Raw genomic sequence first — 23,652 nt, 5'->3', positions numbered from 1 at the left:
TAGCTGGGACTACAGGTGTGTGCCAGCACACCTGGCTAATTTTTGTATTTTAGTAGAGACGGGGTTTCACCATGTTGGCCAGGCCGGGCTAGAACTCCTGACCTCAGGTAATCCACCCACCTCAGCCACCCAAAGTGCTGGGATTACAGGTGTGAGCCACCATGCCCTGCTGGCTCTTTTACTTTTTAAACAGCTTTCTATCAATGAGCCCTTCCCTTAATCCTGGAAGTAGACAGGATATATACATACTCCCTGGGTTAGAGAATGAGGCTGGGGGCAGGGAGGCACCTGCCAGAGTCACGCTGGCTGATAAGGGTGGGTTCTGTACTCAGCATGCTCAGAACCCATGCCAGCTGTGTGCCAGGCACAGTGCTGGGCACTGGCTCCCCAGAACACACACAAGCTTCATCCTCGGAGCTTATAGTCCAGTGTGTGCTTCCTACAAAGCTGTTTTCACCCAGGAACTCCCAGGATAACTGGATTCCATTCCTTTTCAGAAGCCTTTACTCCTGTGCTGCTTCCTCTATTTCTACTGGTTCATTTCCCCCAGCGAGGAGAGTCTGGGTCAGACTGTGGCTGGAGAGGAAATGAAACTGTGTCCTCCCCAGAGAAAGGCAAGCCTGAAGGGTGGGTGCAGGGCTGGAATTCAAGAACTGAGGATTTGAGCTAGAATCCCCCTCACCAGCTTAGGTCTACAGATGTCTAGAGATGTGTTTGGGGGAACTGAAAAAAAAAGAGAGAGCTGTGGAATAGGGGAAGAGGCACTTTTAGTACAAAGAACTAAACGGGCAGGCCAGGAATAGAATTGAGGAACCCAGACGCTGAGTGCAGTCCTCACTCCCACACTAATATATAACCGTGGTGTAGGCTAACTACCCAAACCACCTCCCCTGGAGATCCCCGCCACCCTCTTAGTATGGTTAGCATCATCCTCTTCCTCCCGTGTCTCATCCTATGGTCAAGGTCAGCTTGCTTTTATCAAGCACTTACTGCATAGGGTGCTGGACTGAGTTTTCTGATGAGAACTTCCTTGCCTTTTACTCACACATCCATCGTGGGTTTGCTCCTCTTTGATTCATTCTTGAGCACCAGCTGCAGGCCAGGTGCCGTGCAAAGTGCTGAAATACAATAGTGAGTGAGCAAGGCAGGCAAAGTCGCACCATCACTACAGTCTCTGGCTTCGGGGAACGTCCGTTTCTGTCCAAGGAGATGTGATGTCTAGGTCCACGGTAATTAGAAGCCGAAACAAGACACTGTATGAGGCAGAGCTGCAGAACACAAAGGGGTTCCTAAAGGGCTGCCAGAAGCAGGGTGCAGTGGCTCACACCAGTAACCCCAGCACTGTGGGAGGCCGAGGTGGGAGGATTGCTTGAGTTCAGGAGTTCGAGACCAGCCTGGACAACATGGCAAAACTCCATCTCTATAAAAAATACAAAAATTAGCCGGATATGCTCATGTGTGCCTGTCGTCCCTGCTACTTTGGGGCTGAGGCAGGAGGGTCACTTGAGCTTGGGAGGTCAAGGCTGCAGTGAGCCATGTTTGCACCACTACACTCCAGCCTAGGCAACAGAGTAAGACCCTGTCTCAAAAACAAATAAATAAGTAAACAGAGTTGGCAGGGTCAGGAGGGGAGCGGCTGGGCATGGACCCGGTCAGGAAGCCCCCCAGAGGGCCAGAAGCAGCTGCCACTGATTGCCCTGACTGGCCAGGGCCTCCCCCATCTTGCCCACAGGACTACTGCCAGGACCCCAGCACACTCAGTTTCAAGAGCGTTTGGATCCCTCAAGTTCTGCTGCTTAGAAAATAAGACCGTATTTTCTCAGGTCCAATAGAGACAACTTTGGAAATTTTTCTTCTTTTCAAGGAACTTGATAGAAACCAGAATGGAAAAATCAATGTCCCACTCCCATTCCAGCCCCCAAAGTGGCTAAGCAATGGATGTGTTCACAGAGCAATGATTGCTTGGGCTCATGTAACTCATGTCCAGCCACAGATTGCCTCAGTTGCCCCAGCTTTCTTGGTCACCAAACCCCGTTTTGCTTACTTAGTCCTGTCTGGCTTAAGTTAGGATAAGTTATAGAGACCCTGCCTAAGGCTGATTTGGTCTGGCCCCACTGCTAGGCTAGATGGAATTATGGGTCTCAGTCTGAACCCAAGTCCAAGCCACCCCTTCAACCAGATTCCAGTTGTATTTCCTCTCTGCAGCCCGCATGGCCCTATCTCCTTCCCTAGGCCCCCAGGTTCCCCTCGTCTCAGGCCATCCAGCACTAACCTGGGCATTGCTCCCTTGGCCTGGTCTAGCAGGGCCTGAGGCTTGAGACTCTGGACATTTGGCTTCACCCCCATGTCCGGTTCCCTGTGTCCTCTCCTTTGTCCAGTTAAGGCTGCTCCTATTCTCTGGGGAGGCTCTACTTCCCCTGCTGCCCTAGGCCTGTGGCTTGGACCAGTCTTACTGGGGACCTGCCATACATCCCAGATTCCCAAAGCATTTCCTATACTCTCTGCACTCTTCTTCAGCTTTCCTGTATCTGATGTTTGGGAATCAGCTAGCCCTCAGCTAATTAATAGAAGAGAGGTGATGGACACACCATTAACAAAATGATCAAGGCCTTCTAAGCTCAAGTGACCAGTCTCTCCCACTTGCCTCCAGATCTGTTGACCCCTTCCATATACCAGGCAATGTGTTCTGTCTGTACATATGTGATCCTTACAACTCTATAAGGTAGATGTTATGCCATTATCCCCATTGTACAGATGGGGAAACTGAAGCTTTAGTTATTTACTTTCCTTGAGCTCATTTACTAACAAATAGCAAAAAAGAATTCAAACCCAGGTCATATTACACAATCTAGGCTCTTAACAGTATACCGGATTTCTTCCCTAGCCACTTAAGATCATTTCCTTTGTCAAACAGATAACGTATCACAAAGGTAACACACAATCAGAGGCCTCATGGAGGAGGTGGAGCTTGGGCAGGTGGGGAGGAGGTGAGAGGGCCTGTGGGTGGAGGGGAGGCATTGCTGGGGTGTGTGTGAGGGGACAGGGCACGCAGCAGCTGTGCCAAGGACTAAGTAGTGCCTTCTGCTCTCCACCCAGCTCCCTGGAGACGACCTGCTATGACAGCGATGACGCCAACCCACGCAGCGTGTCCAGCCTCTCCAACCGCTCGTCCCCTCTGTCATGGCGCTATGGCCAGTCCAGTCCGCGGCTGCAGGCTGGTGACGCGCCCTCTGTGGGTGGGAGCTGCCGCTCGGAGGGGACGCCCGCCTGGTACATGCACGGGGAGCGGGCCCACTACTCCCACACCATGCCCATGCGCAGCCCCAGCAAGCTCAGCCATATCTCCCGCCTGGAGCTGGTCGAATCCCTGGACTCGGATGAGGTGGACCTCAAGTCCGGCTACATGAGCGACAGTGACCTCATGGGCAAGACCATGACGGAGGATGACGACATCACTACCGGGTAAGCGCAGGGGCTTCTTGGATGGCGGCGGAGGATGATGGAAAGACCACTGGGATGGGATGCCTTAAAAGTGGAGTGGAACCCAAAACAGGGGTTTTGGTTTGCTGTGCTGCGATGAAAGCACACAAAAGTGTGCTGTGTACACTTTGTGATTGCCTCTGAAATTCGATGTGGTTTATTCTAGACTTGGGTGTGGTGTGGGCAGGGCCTACATCTGAGGAGCTGATTGGTCAATGAAGGCGCCTCCCTCTCATTGGTCTCTGTAGCTGTCATTCTGTCACCCTCTCCCTGGCTCTTTGTCCTCAATAAACTGACTCAAAGAGCCTTGGAAAAGCATTTTATTCCCAGCTCTTATGTGAACTCTGTGTAGACCCTGGACAACTAAATCTGCTTTCCCATTTGCAAAAAAAAAAAAAAAAAAAAAAAAAGCCAAAAAGGTTATTAACATCGTATCTGTCTACCTAAGAAGAGAAAATGAGAGCTTGTGGGTGAAATCGCTAGTCAAACAGTGAGTAGCAGCAGTAGCTCCACTTCCTTTGCCAGGGGTTCCTAACCCCTCAGTTCCCTATCCCACCCCTGTGGTCCTCAGTCTCTGCTCCTTGGGTTTCTTCCTGTGCAAACCTTCTACCAATCATGCAACTTCCTAATCCCCACCCAGCATGTCAAATCCTTATTTCCTGCCTTTTGCCCTGCAGGGACCCTCATCTTCTTATATTTTGCTGCCTTAATTGACAGAGTTGTGCCTATGCCTTCCAATCTTGGAAGAGTTGGCCAGGACCCCAAGCCCCCAGCACTTCCTTCTTGCTGTCCTCTTCTGGTCTGGGAGGATAGAAGAGAGGATAGGAAGAATGAAGTGCTGGGGGCTTAGGGGGATCCTGGCCAACTCTTCCAAGCCCAGAGACAGGAGAGAGAGGCAGTGGTTCTGGAAGCTTCTCTGGAGCCCTCTCAGCCGACTGCCACTTCCACTCTCCCTTCTTGGTTTGCTGGTACCCTCCTTCGCCAAGGGGCCATACAAGTAGCAGCAGCACCCCTTCCCTTCCTTCTCAGGGACTTAACATCTTACTGCCAGGGCCTGCCTCTCCCCAATAAAAATCCCAGACTTCAAGGGAGTGGAAAGTAGCCTCTCCTCGGAAAAGCCAAGCTCCAGGCCATCCACTGTTCCCCACCCCCATCTCCACCCCTGTGGAGAACTTGGAGGGATCTGGTTAGGGCTTGTCCAGCTGATGAGGCTGCTCTGGAGCAAAACAACTGACGCATGAATGGAGTTGTTTACTGCCTGTTAAATCCCAGGGGCCAACCCAACCTCTCGCTCACGCTCAGATCTGCCAGCCTGGAGCTGGGACCGGAGAAAAGCTATGCAATGCACAGATCCTGAGCTCCTTCTGTGGTCAGAGGCCTGTGCTGGGCAGGAAGGAGAGCCAAGGTGTGTGAGGAGCTGCTCCACACAGCCTCTGCCCTAGGAAGCTGCCAGGGACTGCCTGAGGAAGTGTCAGGTCACTGCCCTCCTCTGAGAATCCCAGGAGGGTGCAGAGGGTGGCGCAAGCCCTGTGGGGCTGAGTCTTTAGAAAGTCCCCCATGTGTTAGAAGGACCATAGCCCCAGACCCTAGGGAGCTCCCAGACCGGGGAAGTGATGGGACCCCTGCCCAGCACAGCTCCCAGACTGATGGAGGTGACAGGACCCCTGCCCAGCACAGCTCCCAGACTGATGGAGGTGACGGGACCCCTGCCCAGCACAGCTCCCAGACTGATGGAGGTGATGGGACCCCTGCCCAGCATAGCTCCCAAACTGATGGAAACGAGATCCCTCTGAGAGCCCTTCACCCCACCAACCCACCTGATGGCCATGGCAGAAAATACCCCAAGTGTTGGAAGGTACAGCAGCCCTGCTTGGAGACGTCCCAGTCTGAGGAAGGTGGCAGGACTTCCGGCTCTTAACTAGCTGTATGAGCTTGAGCAAACTAGTTCACCTCCCCAGGCTTTGTTTCATTTGTCTATCTGTCAAATGCAGATAATAGTAGAACTTATCTCAGGGTTATGATGAGGATTCAATGGGTTAATATATGTAAAGTACTTAGAATAATTCCTGGCTCATTGTAAATGCTCACTAAATTATAGCTATTATTTTTGTTGCTATTATTATTTTTGTTGTTATTAGAGTCCCAGACTGATGGGGAGACATGATTCTTACCATCAGGGGTGTGTAGTCTGACCAGAGTCCCACTCACTCAGAATCAGCAGCAAAGACAGATCTAGTAGCAGCTGGTCAATCCTAGGGGCATAGATAATAGGGTGTGGGGCCATGGAATGCAGGGGGAAAGGGTAGGAAAGACCCCCTTCATCCCCACTCTAACACCCTTGCTTTATCCTCTTCCCTCTGGACAGGATGTGTGTTCCCGAATCCATTTTTTAAAAATTAGAGTTCACCACCCGGGAGGCGGAGCTTGCAGTGAGCCGAGATCGCGCCACTGCACTCCAGCCTGGGCGACAGAGCGAGACTCCGTCTCAAAAAAAAAAAAAAAAAAAAAAAAAAAAAAAAAATTAGACTTCACCGAGACTGGCATGAATAAGAACTTGCCTTCCCTGCACAGCCCCCAGCTGTAAGCCCTGGGAAGCCTAGAGTTTGCATGGGGAACACAGAATCAATTGTTGGCATGGCAATATCCATAAAGCGGACCTTACCGTAAACTGTGATGCTAGTTTACAACATCATTTCACATGCATTTTTTATGGTCAACCTTCAGTTAGCAGTAACCCTTAACACGAGTTTGTTAACTTCCCTGCCGGGACTGTAAACATGGCCATCTGAGAAGTCAGAGTTGAAGGGAATCAACTTATAATCCCCAGTAATTTAATGTAAACAGTCACTCCTCAATTATGTGTTTTCACGGTTAAGTGTTGCTGTTGTTTTCATTAGTAACAGGGCAACCTGGATTCCAGTGACTCTTTGAGTGAACATGCAAACCCGAGCTGTCGTTGCTCAGCCTCCTGTTGGTCTTCTCATCCCCACTGTGGTTTCCATCTAGATGTTATAATTTAGAAAATGTCCTATTTCTTAAAAAACTGTTTTTCTAGTCATAAAAGGGGTAGGACTGTTCCCTGTAGGGATAGCTTCAGCGCTTCCCCCCTCAGCCACACTGCGACACCCCTGCCCACCCATCAGCCTCGGCCCACTGCAATTTACTTTCCTACCTCCCAAGAGCTCCCAGCACTGGGCCAGCAGCAAAGCTGATCTTTCCCCACTGGGTGACATAATCGGCTCCAAGCTATCCGAGTGAGCCATAAAAGATGACAGTAATTCTGGCGCTTTCTCCACACTCTGTTTATCTGCGGGGGAATCATCCCTTTGACGGCTCTTCCCAAGCCCCTGTTCAGTCTCAAGTCAGCTCTCCCTACTCCCTCCAGTGACCAGGCCCCTTTCAGGTCATTAGTCAGCAAACCAAAGAAGGCAAATTCTTCAAACTGAAGTCAGCAAACTAGAAGGAAGAAAGTGACTCTGATGCTGCTACCAGAATAATCATAACATGTTTTTTAAAAAGGATTTATTTTTTAAAATTGCGGTAATATATATATAACATAAAATTTACCATTTTATGTTAACCATTTTAAAGTGTACAGTTTAGTGGCATTCAGTACATTCACACTGCTGTGTAACCACCATCACGTCCATCTCCAGAATTCTGTCTTCTCCCCAAAGAGAAACTCTGTACCCATTACACAGTAGCTTCCCTTTCCTCCTCCCTTCAGCTCCTGGGAGCCACCATTCTACTTTTTGTCTCTATGAATTTGACTACTCTAGGTAACCCATAGAAGTTGAATTATACAGTCTTTGTTGTTGTTGTTGTTGTTGAATGACTGGCTTATTTACTTAGCATAATGTCATCAGGGAGCATTTATGTTGTAGCATTAGAATTTCATTCTCTTTTCAGGTTGAACTCTATTCTGTTGTATGTATACACCACATTTTGTTTACCCATTCATCTGTTCATGGGTTGTTACCACCTTTTGGCTATTGTGAAGAATGTTGCTCTGAACATTAGTGTCCAAATATTATTCAAGTCCCTGCTTTCGGTTCTTTTTGGGTATATACCTGGAAATGGAATTGTTGTATCATATGGTAATTCTATGTGTGGTTTTTTTGTTTTGTTTTGTTTTTTGAGGAACCGCCATACCGTTTTCCACAATGGCTGCACCATTTGACATTTCTACCAGCAATGAATGAGGGTTCTAATTTCTCCACATTCTCCCCAACACTTACTATTTTCTGTTTTGTTTGTATTTATAATAGCCATCCAGGCCAGGCACAGTGGCTCACACCTGTAATCCCAGCACTTTGGGAGGCTGAGGCGGGCAGATCACTTGAGGCCAGGAGTTGGAGACCACCCCGGCCAACATGGTGAAACCCCATCTCTACCAAAGCTACAAAAACTAGCTGGCATGGTGGTGCGTGCCTGTAATACCAGCTATTCGGGAGGCTGAGGCAGGAGAACTGCTTTAACCCAGGAGGCGGAGGTTGCCGTGAGTCGAGATTGTGCCACTGCACTCCAGCCTGGGCGACAGAGCGAGACTCCGACTCAAAAAAAGAAAAAACCCATCCTGATGGAGGTGAAGTGGTTATCTCATTGTGGTTTTGATTTCTCTAGTGATTAGTAATATGGAGCATCTTTATGTACTTATTAACTATTTGCACATCTTCTTTGGAGAGATATCCAAGTCCTTTGCCCATTTTTAAATTGTGTTGTTTATTTTCTTTTTGAGTGTTAAGAGTTCTTTATATATGCTAGATATGAACCTTTTATCACATATATGATTTGGAGATATTTTCTTTATTCTGTGGGTTGGGTTTCCTTTTCATTCTGTAGATGTATCCTTTGATGCACAAAAGCTTTTTATTTTGATGAAATCCAGTTTATCTATTTTTTTTCTTTTGTTGGCTGTGCTTTGAGTGTCATATCTAAGAAATCATTGCAAAATCTAACACCATGCAGCTTTTCCCCTACATTTTCTTCTAAGAGTTTTATAGCTGATGGGGTTTTTTAGAAATACAAATTCTAAGCCTCAGACTTACCAATGCAGAATGTCTGCTACCCAGAAAGCCACATTTTTCTAAAGCTTCTCAGTAATTTTTTTTTTTTTTTTTGAGACGGAGTCTCGCTTTGTCGCCCAGGCTGGAGTGCAGTGGCGCGATCTCGGCTCACTGCAAGCTCCGCCTCCCGGGTTCACGCCATTCTCCCGCCTCAGCCTCTCCGAGTAGCTGGGACTACAGGCGCCCGCCACCACGCCCGGCTAATTTTTTGTATTTTCAGTAGAGACGGGGTTTCACCATGGTCTCGATCTCCTGACCTCGTGATCCGCCCGCCTCGGCCTCCCAAAGTGCTGGGATTACAAGCGTGAGCCACCGCGCCCGGCTCTCAGTAATTTTAGACTAGTCCATGTTCCTATCTAGTACAATAATCTTATCTACAGTATCCCTGACAGACAGTCTTTCATCCTTGGCTTGCATAGGCACAGCGATGGGAAGCTTATTCCATATCATATAGAATTAAGTTATAAGAAAGTTTCTAAATATTTAGCTGAAATCTGCTTCGCTGTAACTTCTACCTATTGATTCAAATTCTGTCATCTGGGAAAAATAGAATAAGGGTGTAACTCTTCATCTAAATATTTCAACATGTTCTTAATATAGCTCAAATATTCTCTAGACCAAAAAGAAAAAGAAAAAGTCCCTAGCTTATTTCAGTACTTTCTTAAATGACCCAGTTTTTTGAAACTTTCATTGTCCTGGTCACCCTCCTCTGGAAGCTCTCAAGACGTCAATGATCCTCTTAAAATTTGGCACCTAGACTGATCACCCGCTTGACACTAGAAGTAGTCTCGCCAGGGTAATATCCAAATCATGACACTGCAGACAACTTCGAGTTGGCTGCTGACTGTCCTAGATGACAGCTCGGGCCATTTTTACCACTTGAAAATACAAAAGGAATTTGTTTTTCTAAAAATAGGAAGGTCTGGAATTTAATCTAAATAAGAAGATAAGTTTCACAGCCATCTGTTCTTCATCCCTGGAATCCATTGGAGTGGGAGGGGAATAGAGGATGGGTACCCATACAGAGGTGGATGCAGGCACTGAGTATAGGAGCCACACATGCCTGGTGGGAGGAGGTCAGAGGGCCCTCCATCTTCTCCCTACTTTAACGTGGGTTTCCCTCTCAATGTGTCCATTTTTGTGTATGTGAATGTGTGAGCTGTGTCTGAGCTGGGTGGCAGTAATGGATGGGGACTTGCAGGCCAATGCAGTAACACTACTGCCAAGTCCCACAACTCCAGAGGGTGCCCTTCACGTTACATAGAGGTGTGAGGTCCACAGCCCTGACAGGACTGCTGTCCCGCAACCTATGCCAAGGGCCACAGGGCCTTAGACAGAGTCAGCAGGCTCCATCTTGAGTGAGCGCTGTAAGTGTGTGTCGGGAACAGAAGGATTCCTTGGCAACTTCTGCCACACCCTGGCTCTCTCATCAGGTTGCTTCCTGCCCTGTGTGTGTGGCTGGATGTTCCAGTCTTCTTATTTTTCTCTTCACTGCCCCTTCCTCCGCTCCCCAGCCTGTCCTCTTGAACTGTGCTCGGGGGCTCAGAACAGATGGGATTCGTTTCCTCTTTGGCTCTGAAGTGTCCTGACGTTGAAAAATGTCAAATAAAATAAACTGTAGGCCCCTGCCTTCTCCCAGGCTGGCTCTGTGCTCCCAGAATCAGCAAGCTCAAGCCTTAAAGAGACACTTCCAGCCTTGCTGACAGGGCCCCAGCCTCTGCAGCTACCCTCCTGAGAAGGAGCTGCATTCACTGCCCTCCCACTTGGCTCATGTCTGACTCTCAGACCTCAAGATACCCAACCCAGCCACCCTCATTGATAAGAATTATCTTGCAATGAGCACTGGGTTTATGTGGTTTGTACAAAGAGAAGAGACCCTTTTGAATTTGAATGGACAAGGAGTAGAGTTGTCCCACTTCTTATGTCTTCTTCTGCCTTTGCCTTCTCTGTTTCCTGGTAGGTCTTTAGGAATCCCGCCTAGCGGGACAGCTGGGCCAGGCCTAGTTTTTGCTCATGGAACCCAAGGATAGAAGCAGAGAGCAGTAGGGGGCCATCCTCGGGAGGACCCAACATTCAAGTTCAGGAAGGAAACTCAGTTTCTCTCCTGAAAGGACTTCAAATCTAAAAGGGAGGTTGACAGCCTGGGCAACAAAGTGAGATCCTGGGCATGGCAGCACGTGCCTATGGATAGTTTCAACTACTTGGGAGGCTGAGACAAGAGGATCACTTGAGCCCAGGAGTTGGGGGCTACAGTGAGCTATGATTGTGCCACTGCACTCCAGCCCGGGTGACAGAGCAAGACTCCGTCTCTTAAAAGAAAAAAAAAAAAAAAACATGAATAAGTGGGCTAGGAGCAGTGGCTTATGTCTGTAATCCCAGCACTTTGGGAGTCCAGGGTGAGAGGATCGCTTGAGACCAGGAGTTCAAGACTAGCCTGGGCAACATAGCAAGACACTGTTTCTACAAAAAAAATTAAAACTTAGCTGGGCATGGTGGCATGTGCCTGTGGTTCCTGCTACTCAGGAGGCTGAGGAGGGAGAATCCCTTGAACCCAGGAGTTGAGGTTGCAGTGAGCTATGATCACACCCCTGCACACCAGCCTGGGCAACAAAGACCCTGTCTCTAGAAAGTTAAATAAATTTTAAAAATTAAAATAAAATAGAAAGGTAGGGTACTTATTGGGTCCACAGTAAAGGAAGCAGTATGTAGTTGAAGTAGACGATAGCTGTTGCTTCGTTGAAGATAATATCTAACAATTAGAATGCTGACTCCAGATCCATACATATAGCCTTGGCTGATGCTTCTCTGTGGTGTAGGGAAGAAGCACTGGGCTAATTCTGAGATCTGGAGTTCAATCCTAAGCACACTTCTAACTTGCTGTGGCACTGAGCAAGCCACCTAGCCTCTCTGAGTCTTAGTTTGTTCATTTGTCAAAAAAGGTAATCATTTTTGCCTTAAGAGGATCAAATGGAAAAGAATAGTAAGAGTGCTTTGAAAAGTATAAAGAGCTGTCAGTTTGAAATCTATTATTCTGGTTGGGCGCGGTGGCTCATGCCTGTAATCCCAGCACTTTGGGAGGCTGAGGTGGGTGGATCACCTGAGGTCAGGAGTTCGAGACCAGCCTGACCAACAACAACATGATGAAACCCGTCTCTACTAAAAATACAAAATTAGCCAGCATGGTGGTGCACACCTGTAATCCCAGCTACTCGGGAGGCTGAGGCAGGACAATCGCTTGAACCCAGGAGGTGGAGGTTGCAGTGAGCCAAGATCGCGCCACTGCACTCCAGCCTCGGCAACAAGAGCGAAACTCCATCTCAAAAAAAAAAAAAAAAAAAAAAGAAATCTATTATTCTCATCTCCACATAATGTTCTCTTCATTCAGCTGATGGCTTCTGTCTTAATTAGGGGTTGCCTGAGTATCAAAATAAGATTTCTTAAACTTGGAAGATGAGGACATTAAATTTGGGCTTTGACTTAGGTTTCAAGCAATGCTTCGCAACACAGTCTTGATATTCTTTTAATCCTGTAGCGTGCAGTTAAATAAACAGACTTTTGAGAACAGGCTTATCAACACAGGCATACCACAGATGGGCAGAGCCACAGCATGGTTTAGAGTGAAGGCTCACAGCTAGGCTGCCTGTGTTTGTGTCCTGTCTCTTTTCCTTCCTAGCTCTGTGAGTTTGGATGAGTTTTTCACCTCCCTCTGCTTGTTTCCTCAGCTGAAAACTGTGGAGAGAAGTGGTGCCTACTCTGTAAGATTGATGTGAGGATTAAATTAGTTAATACTCTTATGTTAGATGTCATAAATGCTCTCTTATGTTAGATATCATAAATGCTCAACAAATGCTGGCTCTCCTTCATCAGCCATTTGATGATAGACATTAGCAAGCTGCTGGACCTAAGTTGTCACAGACACATTCTAGATGATAATACATTGTTTGACAAATATTGTATTAACCGTCATGCTTGAAAATGATCTTTCTGATCCTCACAGAAAGAATGACATAATAAGTTGTTTGCCAAGAAAGATGGATTTGTCTTGACCCATTTTTACCTGTTCACACAATGTCCTCCTGCAGCAAATGGTGCCCATCTGTGGTTTGGGGTCTGGGCTGAGTATAGCATGTGCTTGTTGTGCAAATAGCGAAGCTCACTGCACACAGAGTCACAGAAGTGGCCATGACCTCTTTCCCATCATGACTTGGCTAATTGGTCTGTCAGTCCCTCACTCAAACATGTTTCTTGCATATGAAGAATGTCTTGGGCCAGACATCCCCAGAAGCTGACCTTGAGACAAGGATTTGGGTGCAAGTGGTTTATTTGGCAGGTACCCAGAAAGTGCTGACAGGAGTGGGAAAGTGAGTTAGGGAAGAGAAGGAAGCCACTACAGGCTATGTTCATGTGCAGGTTACTGCTGTGGGCAACTAGGGCTTATGGATTTCTAGGAGATGATGTGGAATACACCTCAGTGTTGCCCCACCAGAAGGGCAAGGAAGCGTGGGTATTTATATGTCAGCTCCCATTCATTATTGGCTGAGGGCAGCTCCTAGAGGGCATTGAGTCTGCGTTTCAAGTCTGCTGCACATAGGCTGAGAGGAATCCCTGAGTTCGAGTCACAGGCACCCACAGTCGTGCTCAGACAGCACATGCGAGAACAGTGACTGCAGAGGGACATAGGTGGGACACAAATACCACCAGTTATAAAGAGGAAAGATGGGAAGGAAAGACGAGAGGAAGGTGTGGAGTTAGATTCCTGGGTCAGATGTGAACCCTGGCTCTCAAAACACTCCTTTTTTTTTGTTTTTGTTTTGTTTTGTTTTGTTTTGAGACAGGATCTCACTCTGTTGCACAGGCTAGAGTTCGGTGGTGTAATCATGGCTCATGGCAGCCTCTACCACCTAGGCTCACATGATCCTCCCTCCTCAGCCTCCTGAGTAGCTGGGACTACAGGCACACATCACCACACTTGGCTAGTATTTAAATTTTTCTGTGGAAGTCCAGGTGCGGTGGCTCATGCCTGTAATGCCAGCACTTTGGGAGGCCGAGGCAGGTGGATCATCTGAGGTCAGGAGTCCGAGACCAGCCTGGCCAACATGGTGAAACCCTGTCTCTACTAAAAATACAAAAAAATTAGCCTGGTGTGGTGGCAGCCTCCTGTAATCCCAGCTCCTTGGGAGGCTGAGGTAGGAGAATCACTTGGACCTGGAATGTGGAGCTTGCAGTGAGCTGAGATCATGCCATTACACTCCAGCCTGGGCAAGAAGAGCGAAACTCCATCGCAAAAAAAAAAAAGAAATCTGTAGAGACAGGGTCTCACTATGTTGCCCAGGCTGATCTCAAACTCCTGGGCTCAAGCAATCCCCAATGCCCCCTGGACTTCCCAAAATGCTAAGATTACAGGTGTGAGCCACTGCACCCAGCCTCCTTAATTCTTAAAATAGTGGGCAGCACCTCTCAGTCTGTGCAGCGTTAATCTGGATAACAGTGTCTGTTCAAACCCAGCAGGGTTGGTGAAAGGTTGGAGTAAGCCAGGTATTCCAGAGGGGCTGCTGGATGTATTCTAGTTGCTATGGCAACTAATGCTAGCTAAGGAGTGCTCCTCCCTCTAGTGTGTCCTAGTAACCTACAATTGAGCTGCTGGAGTTTTCACCTAGTGCGATGACGTGCAATTTGGTTGACAATCAGGATGGGTAAGGATCAAGGAAGCTGTTGAGATGAGCTTGGCTTTTCCCCCACCAGCTCTGCCCACCTGTCTTACCTGTCCACTGTCTCCCCTCTTTAATTGTCAACTTTCTCCCTATGTTCTGTGATAAGCCAGCTGAGCTTGTGTGGTGCCTGGAAATTCCATGTAGTCTGATATTACAGAAAGAACACAAGTTTGGAAGTATGACAGGCCTGGTGTTCAGATCCCAGCTCTGAGTCTTTGGGAAAGCTGTTTATCTATTTTAAGCGAGAATACAAATATGGCAATAGGATTGTTCTTAGTATGTAGTGAAATATAGTGTATGTAATACATTTGGTGGCCGGCACAGTGGCTCACACCTGTAATCCCAACACTTTGGGAGGCCAAGGCGGATTACTTGAGGTCGGGAGTTCGAGACCAGCCTGGCCAACATGGTGAAACCCCGTCTCTACTAAAAATACAAAAATTAGCTGGGCGTGGTGGCAGGCTCCTGTAGTCCCAGCTACTTGGGAGGCTGAGGCATGAGAATTACTTGAACCTGGGAGGTGGAGGTTGCAGTGAGCCGAGATCAGACTCCATCTTAAAAAATAACACTTGGTGGCTGGGTGCGGTGGCTCACACCTGTAATCCCAGCACTTCGGGAGGCCGAGGTGGGCAGATCACGAGGTCAGGAGATTGAGACCATCCTGGCTAACACAGTGAAACCCCGTCTCTACTAAAAATACAAAAAGTTAGCCGGGTATGGTGGTGGGCACCTGTAGTCCCAGCTACTTGGGAGGCTGAGGCCGGAGAATGGCGTGAACCCGGGAGGCGGAGCTTGCAGTGAGCCGAGATCGTGCCACTGCACTCCAGCCTGGGTGACAGAGCAAGACTCTGTCTTAAAAAAATAATAATAAAATAAAAATAACACTTGGCATGCAGCAGGTGTCAGTAAATGTTACCCCCATCCCTTCTCTTGGTTGCTCCTAGAAAACCAAAGTGATAAAGGCCATCATCTATGGCCAACTATTCCGCCTGGGTGGTGATGTCCAGTTGCCCACCCATCTTTGCAAAATCCCCTCCCTCCAGGGAGGCTTTCCTGATTCATCGCACTGGACTCCGGGTTGTCCTGGAACTTGTGTGCATAATTCATACTGCAAGTAATTTGCACTTTTATGATTCTCTCGCAATTGCATAGCATGCATGGTTTGCACACATTAATATGGCATTATCTTATTTAATGTTAACAACACTGTGAATTAGATATTCCTCTCCCCTCCAATTTACAAGTGAAGAAATTGGAACTCGGATTAACTGGCTTGGGAGGATCACATAAGTGGCCCCACCAGAACAGAACCCAGGCCTCTGCCTCTGACATTCTGTGCATGTTCCGGTATACCTACTGCCTCACCATGTGCTTCTTGAAGCCTTTCCCTCTGTGTGCAGCGCTTGTGTCCCTGAAGCCTGTGAGCATGTCAGGGGCAGGGATCACAGGCCTTCCACTGGAATACGAGCTTCCCAAGGACAGAGACTCTGTCTTCTGTCTCTCTGTTTCCCCTCAACACCTAGCAGTGTAGGTTCTCAGGCCATGCTGTCGACTGACCAATGAACCATTGTTAGAGACCCCCTCCTGGAATGCCCTTACATGACCTCTCCGTCCTCCAGGATAGAGTCTTGCTTTGGAGAGCCACAAAGTGGCCACAGTCAGGAATTCTGGTCCAAGGGCAGAAGGAGCAACCCAAGCCTCGGTGAATACAAGTCCTTGTTTGACTGCAGCTCAAAGGCTGAGCTGTCCCAGGATGTTCATGAGGGGCCAGCTCTGGCCTCTGGGCTATCAGATGTCTCTGGCCATGCAGTAAAAGGCCATTCACTGCAGCTGAAGAAAGGCCAGCAGGCCAGGCAGAGGGACTTACCTGCTGAAGTGTCCAGGGTTGGAGGTCCAAAGATGCTGAATGGTGGTTATCTATATATCAGTGTGACAGTGGAACAAGCACTGGAAAAGGCATGAAAGTATAGATTTGCAAAGCAGGCCAGAGGAAAGAGTCAGGCCCATAGAGACTGAAAGCACATAGCTACACTGGAGGCAGATCAACACTCTGAATATGCAGGGCAGGATCACGGAGAGACAAGGTAGGAGAGGCTGACACGGTAGAAAAACAGAGTCAGCACATTTGTGAAGTGCACGTCAAGCAGTGGAAATGAGAGACAGACAGATACTGTGTGAGACCCATCCAAACATGTGTGTGAGAGGTGGCTGGATATAAAGATGCTGTGTGTGCACAAGATCGACTGTTTGAGGACACAGGCCCGCCGATGTGCAGGGGGTGTGCGGCAACCAGACAGGCACGGAGATTGTCGGAGAGGTGGAGGGACCCCTCCAGAGAAAGATGAGTGACCATGTGCTCAGCCTGAGGGTCGGGGGTGACCCAGAGCAGGGCGAGTGTATTCTCACCAGCCTACCCCCCTTCTCCTTTGGCCAGCTCCTACTGAAAGGGGTCTGTGTCGTGCCTTGTCTCTTTCTTGTGGGGCATCTCCAGCTTGGGAGACAGGAACAAATCTCTGACCTAGTCCCTGCCCTCTTTGACTGCTCATCCTCTTCTAGCCCCTCTACCCAGCCTCAATCTCTCATTCTTCCTCTACTTTGAAGTCTGGCTTCTGTCTTGGCCCCTGTGGGTTTGATGACAAAGGGCAGTTCAGGAATGACACTATCTACACATACATGGCCATATGGGCAATTTCAGGTGGTGGGACTTGCAGCAGCTGGGGTTCCCAGGACTGCTGACATTCTGCTGAGTGTTATTAGAAGATCAGGGACAGAGCTTATCATCTGGCTGTCACTGCCCCTTTCCAAGCCACAGCGAGCCTCCACAGAGGGGCCCTGGGGGATAGCCAGCTGCCCTGTGTCCATGCTGGAGTGAACTTTCCTCCGATGTTCCCTGTTTTCTGGATTTAGCCAGGGAAAATACAAGGGAGCTCTTTGCTCCCTGTGTGAGGTTCCATCTAAGAGATCTCACCCTTCCCAGCTCTGATCAGATACCCCTGAAGTTTGGAAGACAACAGCTATATAATCTCTCTCTTTCTCTCTCTTTTTTTTTTTTTTTCTGAGACAAGCATCACTCTGTCACCCAGGCTGGAGTGCAGTGGCACAATCATGGTTCACTGCAGCCTTGACTTCTTGGGCACAAGCAATCTTCCCACCTAAGCCTCCCAAGTAGCTGGGACTACAGGCAAGTGCCACCATGCTATTTTTAATCCATGCTAAGTTTAAAATGTAATACAGGCTAATTCTTAAATTTTAAAATACACACTAATTTTTGTATTTTTTTTTTAATTTTGGTAGAGGCAGCGTTTTACCATGCTGCCCAGGCTGGTCTCGAACTCCTAGGCTCAAGCTATCCACCCACCTTGGCCTCCCAAAGTGCTGGGATTACAGGCATGAGTCACAATGGCTGGCTTATACCATCTCTTATATCTCCACAAGTCCTTGTGGTTAGTTTCCTGATCTTGGGAAGCAGAGTCGCAAAGTAGGTGGAACATTCTGGAGCCCAACTGGTCTGGTATAATTTTCGGTTTGCTACGCACTACCTATGTGCATTACTTAGCCTCTTTGTGCTTCGGTGTCATTATCTGAAAGGAATGCCCACCTTGTGATATTTGCTCATACATTCGATAAACACTTGTAGACCACCTAATATATACCAGACACTGCAGATGTGGCAGGAGGAAAAATAGGCATTGCTCTTAAACTCATGTATGAAAAGAAATGGCTGGGTGTGGTGGGTCATGCCTGTAGTCCCAGCACTTTGGGAGGCCGAGGCGGGTGGATCACTTGAGGTCAGGAGTTCAAAACCAGCCTGGCCAACATGGCGAAACCCTGTCTCTATTAAAAATACAAAAATTAGCTGGGCATGGTGGCGCATGCCTGTAATCCCAGCTCCTTAGGAGGCTGAGACATGAGAATTGCTTGAACCCAGGAGGCGGAGGTTGCAGTGAGCTGAGATCACACCACTGTACTCCAGCCTGGGCAACAGAGCAAGACTCTGTCTCAAAAAACAAAACAAAAAAGAAATGGCAGGGCCAGGCACGGTGGCTCATGCCTGTAATCCCAGCACTTTGGGAGGCCAAGGCGGGCGGATCACGAGGTCAAGAGATCGAGACCATCCTGGCCAACATGGTGAAACCCCGTCTCTACTAAAAATACAAAAAATTAGCTGGGCATGGTGGTGTGTGCCTGTAGTCCCAGCTACTCGGGAGGCTGAGGCAGGAGAATGGCATGAACCCGGGAGGCAGAGCTTTCAGTGAGCCGAGATCACGCCACTGCACTCCAGCCTGGGCGACAGAGCGAGACTCCTTCTCAAAAAAAAAAAAGAAAGAAAGAAATGGCAGTGCTCCCTTTGGCAGCACGTATACTAAAATTGGAACAATACAGAGAAGATTAGCATGTACAAGGATGACACCCAAATTTGTGAAGCCTTCTGTATTTTAAAAAAATTTTATTAAATTAAAAAAAGAGAGAAAAAGAAATGGCAAACAAGCCAACAAATAAATGTGCAATAGGTTAGGTGGTGCCGTGTGTCATAAGGAAAAATAAAGCAGGGTAAGGGGCAGAGAGTGATGGGGTAGCGGGTATTTGAGAATGGGTAGTCAGGGAAGGCTTCTTTGATAAACTATGCAGATAACTGGGGAGAGAGCTGTCCAGGCAGACAGAAGAGTATATGCAAAGGCCCAGAGGCAGGAATTGGCATAAGTTCAAGGAACTGCAGGGAGGTCAGTGTGGCTGAAGCAGAGCTAGCAAGGGGGCGAGTGGCCAGAAATGAGGTCACAGGTAGCCAGAGGCCATGTGTGCCATGCCGAGGACTTTGGCTTTTCTTCCAAGAGAGAGGAAGCCACTGGAGGACTTCAGGGAGAGGGATGATGTGATCCAACATGTTTTGCAAAGGGTCTGTCTGGCTACTATGAGGAGAGCAGACCACAGGGATACCAGGGGAACCAGGAAGCATGGAAGGGAGACTGCTGCAGTTAGCTAGGTGAGAACGGATGGTGGCTCACACCAGGGGTAGAAGTGGAGGTGGGGAGGTTTTGAGGATTAAAGAAGATAACATTGGCCAGGCGTGATGGCTCACACCTGTCATCCTAGTCCTTTGGAAGGCTTAGGCGGGCAGATTGCTTGAGCCCAGGAGTTTGAGACCAGCCTGGGCAACACAGCGAGACCCCTTCTGTACAAAACATTTAAAAATTAGCTGGTTATGATGGCTTGCACCTGTGGTCCCAGCAACTCGGGAGGCTGAGGTGGGAGGATCGCTTGAGTGACTGGAGATTGAGGCTGGAGTGAGCTGTGTTCATGCCACTGCACTCCAGCCTGGGTGACAGAGCAAGACCCTGTCTCAAAAAAGAAAAAAAGAAGAAGAAGAAGAGGAAGAAGAAGAAGAAGAGGAGGAAGAGGAAGAGGAGGAGGAGGAAGAAGGAGAAGGAGAAGGAGAAGAAGAAGAAGAAGAGGAGGAAGAGGAAGAGGAGGAGGAGGAAGGAGAAGGAGAAGAAGAGGAAGAAGAAGAAGAAGAAGAAGAAGAAGAAGAGGAAGAGGAAGAGGAAGAAGAAGAAGAAGAAGAAGAAGAAGAAGAAGAGGAAAGATGATCATTTACAGTACTTTCTCAATACATTGTATGAGGTTTCATTTCTGTTTCCCAGAGATCTGGGATCCAAATTAGCAATGGAGAACCACTGGAATGCAGTGGCATGGGTGCTTAAGCTGATCTGAAATGATTGCTCCTGGCCTCTTGAGGTGGAGGGTTTGTACACACACATACACACACACACACTCACACACACTCACACACACCCTGGCATCTGCCCTGTGACCCCAGGTGAGGGTCCATCAGGCCCTTACTGGAGAGGCAGCCCCTCTCCCCTACCCCTTCCTATGGTCCTCTGTCCCGTGTTATCAGGAGCACACAAAGCCACTGATGTGTTGGGATACTGGAAGCAAGATAATCAGCTAGGACTACTGAGACGGTAGCTCACTATACAAGATCTGGAGGGTCTACTCTCTCTCCTGCCCCTCCCAACCGTGGGGGTGGTGAGAAAGGCAGGTCTCCTCGAAGGTTATGTAAATATTTGTTGAACAGTAACACAGCTGGGAGCAGGACCCCTTCCTCCAGCTGTCTGATTTGCTGCCCCAGAGAAATCTCAGCTGGGATTAGGGCTGAGCTCTGGAACACTCCACTGTGCATCTGCTGACCCCCAGTGCCCCCAGTTCAAACTCTCCCATCTACCTTCCAAACCTGTCAATCTGAGCCCCACACCAGGGAGGGAGTTGGCAAGAAGTGGTGCCATTGACTGGTGAAAAGAAGCCTGCCCCAGAAATCAAGACACCTGGGTTGTGTGGAAGGATCTTGAGCCGGTCACCTGCCCTGTCTCGGCCTGATTTTCTCCTCTGTGAAAATGAGGGGTTTGAACTAGATGCTCTCTAAAGTCCTTTTTGGCTCAGACGTTCTGGATTTTCTGACCACATGAACTGGGTCTGATCCAGGGTACCTGGCATTTCCTGCAGGAAGGGCCTGGAGGTTGAGGAGGAAAGACAGCAGCCATGCTGGTCTAGGAAAGGAGAGAAGTGCCCCACATTCATGCATGAAGAACTCTGGAAGACACAGGCATTGCTAGTGGTAAAGAAATCCATTGCCTGGACCTGGACCCAATGTCACTGTGGCTTCTAAACCTGTGGCCAAACTAGGCCACTCTATTATTAATCTTTCTTGCTGTTAATGTTCTAAAGCAAGTATAATAATACCTACCTCACCTTAGATCAGTAGGTTATTTGAAAATAGAATAAACTCATAGATGTGAAAATGCTTTGAAAACTTCTCCTACACAGAGACTGGAAATTATTTTCTTAGACATCTGTCAAGGTCACGACAGATGATTCCCTCAGGATTTAGTAGGGTCATTAGGGGATCCGGGAGTAGGTTTTTGAAAGCTGGGATTAAGGATGTGGCCAGGTAATTCCCCATTGATACTGCCACAGTATGGAAAGGGTTAATTCACTGAAGTCCCTCTCCCAATTCCTTTCTCTTTCCTTTCTCTGCCCCTCCATTCTGGTTTAATTCTTTCTCTTTTTAATCACTCTGCTGTAAAATGCCCATTGTCCTGCTTCTGCCACTATGCTATCAACTAGGCCTGGCTAGGATGCAGAGGAGTCACAGGCCCAGCTATCACCCACAGGCCCAGAGGGACATTCTCTAACTGGCCAAAACTTGTGCAAGGACAGGCTTTTCCATCTGAGGAATGAAATAGCCTTATGATTGATGAGAATGAGAAGACATGAGGGCAGGTCAGTGGACAGAGTTGTGGATACCTACCTTGGGACCCTAATCCTCTCAAGGGTCTCATTTCTGGGGCTCACCAGGAAATCGGGTATGTGATCAGGCCCCAGACAGGTGACCCTGGAACCCAGAAACCCTCAGGCAAGTGACACTGGAATTTAGAGCACACCAAACTGCCTCTCAAGTCTTTCCCTTTTTTTCTTACCCCATTCTAACCAACCACATCAACCTCTGAGATTATTGTCTGGGAGACAAGGAGAGCCTCCCATAAACTGTCTTTCTATGTCTCTGTTGGAAATGCAACTTCAGCCAAAAGAACCTTGGGCCTCAGCCAAGGTGACTCCAGAGATCCTTTGAGGTGGGGAAGGTGTGGGAAGGAAGAGGGAATTACCCCCTCCCAGGAATCTGGCTGAGGGACCTCATGCATATTAGCCTGCATTCTGCCCTCTGCTTTGGACAGTTCCTGGACTTTCTATGCCTCAGTTTCCCCCTTGTAAAGAGCTGCTGTGAGAGTGCTGGCACAGGAGACAAATGAGATCATGGCTCCTAAGGGCTCTTTGAAGAGAAGCCCCACAGGAGCACAGAGGAAGCCTATGTGAGATAGACAGGCCTTCTTCCTCTCTCCCTCTTTGGCTGGGTTTTCTTTCTGGACAAGTGCCTGACTCCCAGCTCCCTTTCAGCAGGTGTCATCCCCCTCTACCATGTGCCCCTCAGCTGCCCCCCACTCCTTGCGCCCCAGGCTACAGTCATGCTCAGAGTCACCCCTGCATTGCCCGTCCCTCACCCTCCACCCCCACTGTAGTCAAGGCAACCGTGCCACCACATCCCTTCCACTCTGCCACACCCTCATGACGGGCAAGGTCAGGGCGCCTTCAAGTGCAGGAGCTCCCCATTGACAGGGGAGGCTGTGTTTTCATATTTTCACAAAAAACTCCCAGACAGCATTTCTCTTCAGTGCTGCTGCCAGTTACCCAAAGTGCCTTGACCTGTGGGCTGAAAATAGCAGGTGCTAATTTGCATATTACTTATTTAAGTAGCAACGCTTCTGGGATCCTGCTCTTTCCCCTATAAAAGCCCGCCATAACCTCCACGAAGCAGTAAGGTAGACACTACTGTGGGACTCACCCTCCTCATCAAGAAGGAAAGAGGAACTTATAGCAGGAAGCTTGCCTTCTGTCGGGTTCTGGCAGCTCAGGAATCAATCCCAAGAAGGAGGTGATTTAGAGACCCTATACCCCAGAATGCTCAATGGGGACTCAGCTGAGAGCCTCTCCCCTGAGCTGAGCTACTGGCTGAGACTTGTTCTCTTCATGGTTTCCTCCTCCAGTCCCTGTGTGAGGTGAGACACACAGGGAGGAGGGTGGAAGGAAGGGTGGGCAGGCCTCCAGGTATGAGGATGAGGGATGGAGCCACATGGTCTCTGGGGGGCTGCGAGGGGATGTTCAGGAACAGCTCAGCTCCATGCACAAGACCCCTGTCCCTCCAAGTAAACCCCTGTGTCTACCCCTTTCAGGCCTCAGATCTCCCTCCTTCCAGGCCCTCCCTGCTGAGAAAACCACAAAGGAGGAAACCTTATGGAAAGCTTACAGCTAGATCTGGAGAAAAACATCCCCTGCTGATGACATTCCTTTGGCTGAGACAAAGTCATTTTACTCAGGATTCCATGCTGGCTGAGGCTAAAGAGAATCCCTTATGGCGCGTCACTGTAAGCTGTTCCCCAGATGACCCAGGCCAGCTCCAGCACAGCTGCGTGGACAGAGCCTCCCTAGAGAACTCATTGTGCTCACCCTGTTTCGGGTGGTGCTGAGGATGGGAGGCTCAGGACATTACCAGAACAGGAGAGCCAGGATAGGGTTTGGCCAGGGACATCATCCTGGAATGAAATGGTAGAATATGTGAGAGAGAACCATCTGCCTTGCTCTGATTCCCCCTCAGAGCTGGTCTGCTTGGGAGCTGGTGCATCTTTTCTAAGTCTTACCACCCAAACCACTTAGAACAGAGTAAAGGAAATAAAAATCTGTCTCCCCCCCATGCTAGGGGTAAGTCTGAGGGATTGGTGCTAGGATCACTGCAGCTCTTTACTCCCCTTTGATCTCAAAGCATATTTGGAAAACTTGGCCACAAT

General features: G+C 48.7%; 1 protein-coding gene and 1 pseudogene across 6 annotated transcripts in view; both read left to right on the top strand.

Annotated features, from left to right (window-relative positions):
- NAV1 (neuron navigator 1) overlaps positions 1-23,652 on the top strand; it is a 288,925-nt gene that overhangs the window by 176,817 nt on the left and 88,456 nt on the right. For all 6 annotated transcript variants that reach the window (XM_063613243.1, XM_063613242.1, XM_063613240.1 and 3 more), the window contains one exon: positions 3,097-3,462. In XM_063613243.1, the coding sequence (XP_063469313.1) occupies positions 3,097-3,462 (366 nt within the window). The remainder of the gene's footprint in view (positions 1-3,096; positions 3,463-23,652) is intronic.
- Positions 18,597-18,696, top strand: LOC129459032 (uncharacterized; annotated as a pseudogene).

The sequence above is a fragment of the Symphalangus syndactylus genome, chromosome 19 (assembly GCF_028878055.3).
Source record: "Symphalangus syndactylus isolate Jambi chromosome 19, NHGRI_mSymSyn1-v2.1_pri, whole genome shotgun sequence".
Lineage (NCBI taxonomy): Eukaryota > Metazoa > Chordata > Mammalia > Primates > Hylobatidae > Symphalangus > Symphalangus syndactylus.
The sequence above is the reverse complement of the archived record's forward strand: the minus strand, read 5'-3'. Positions and strand labels throughout refer to the sequence as shown.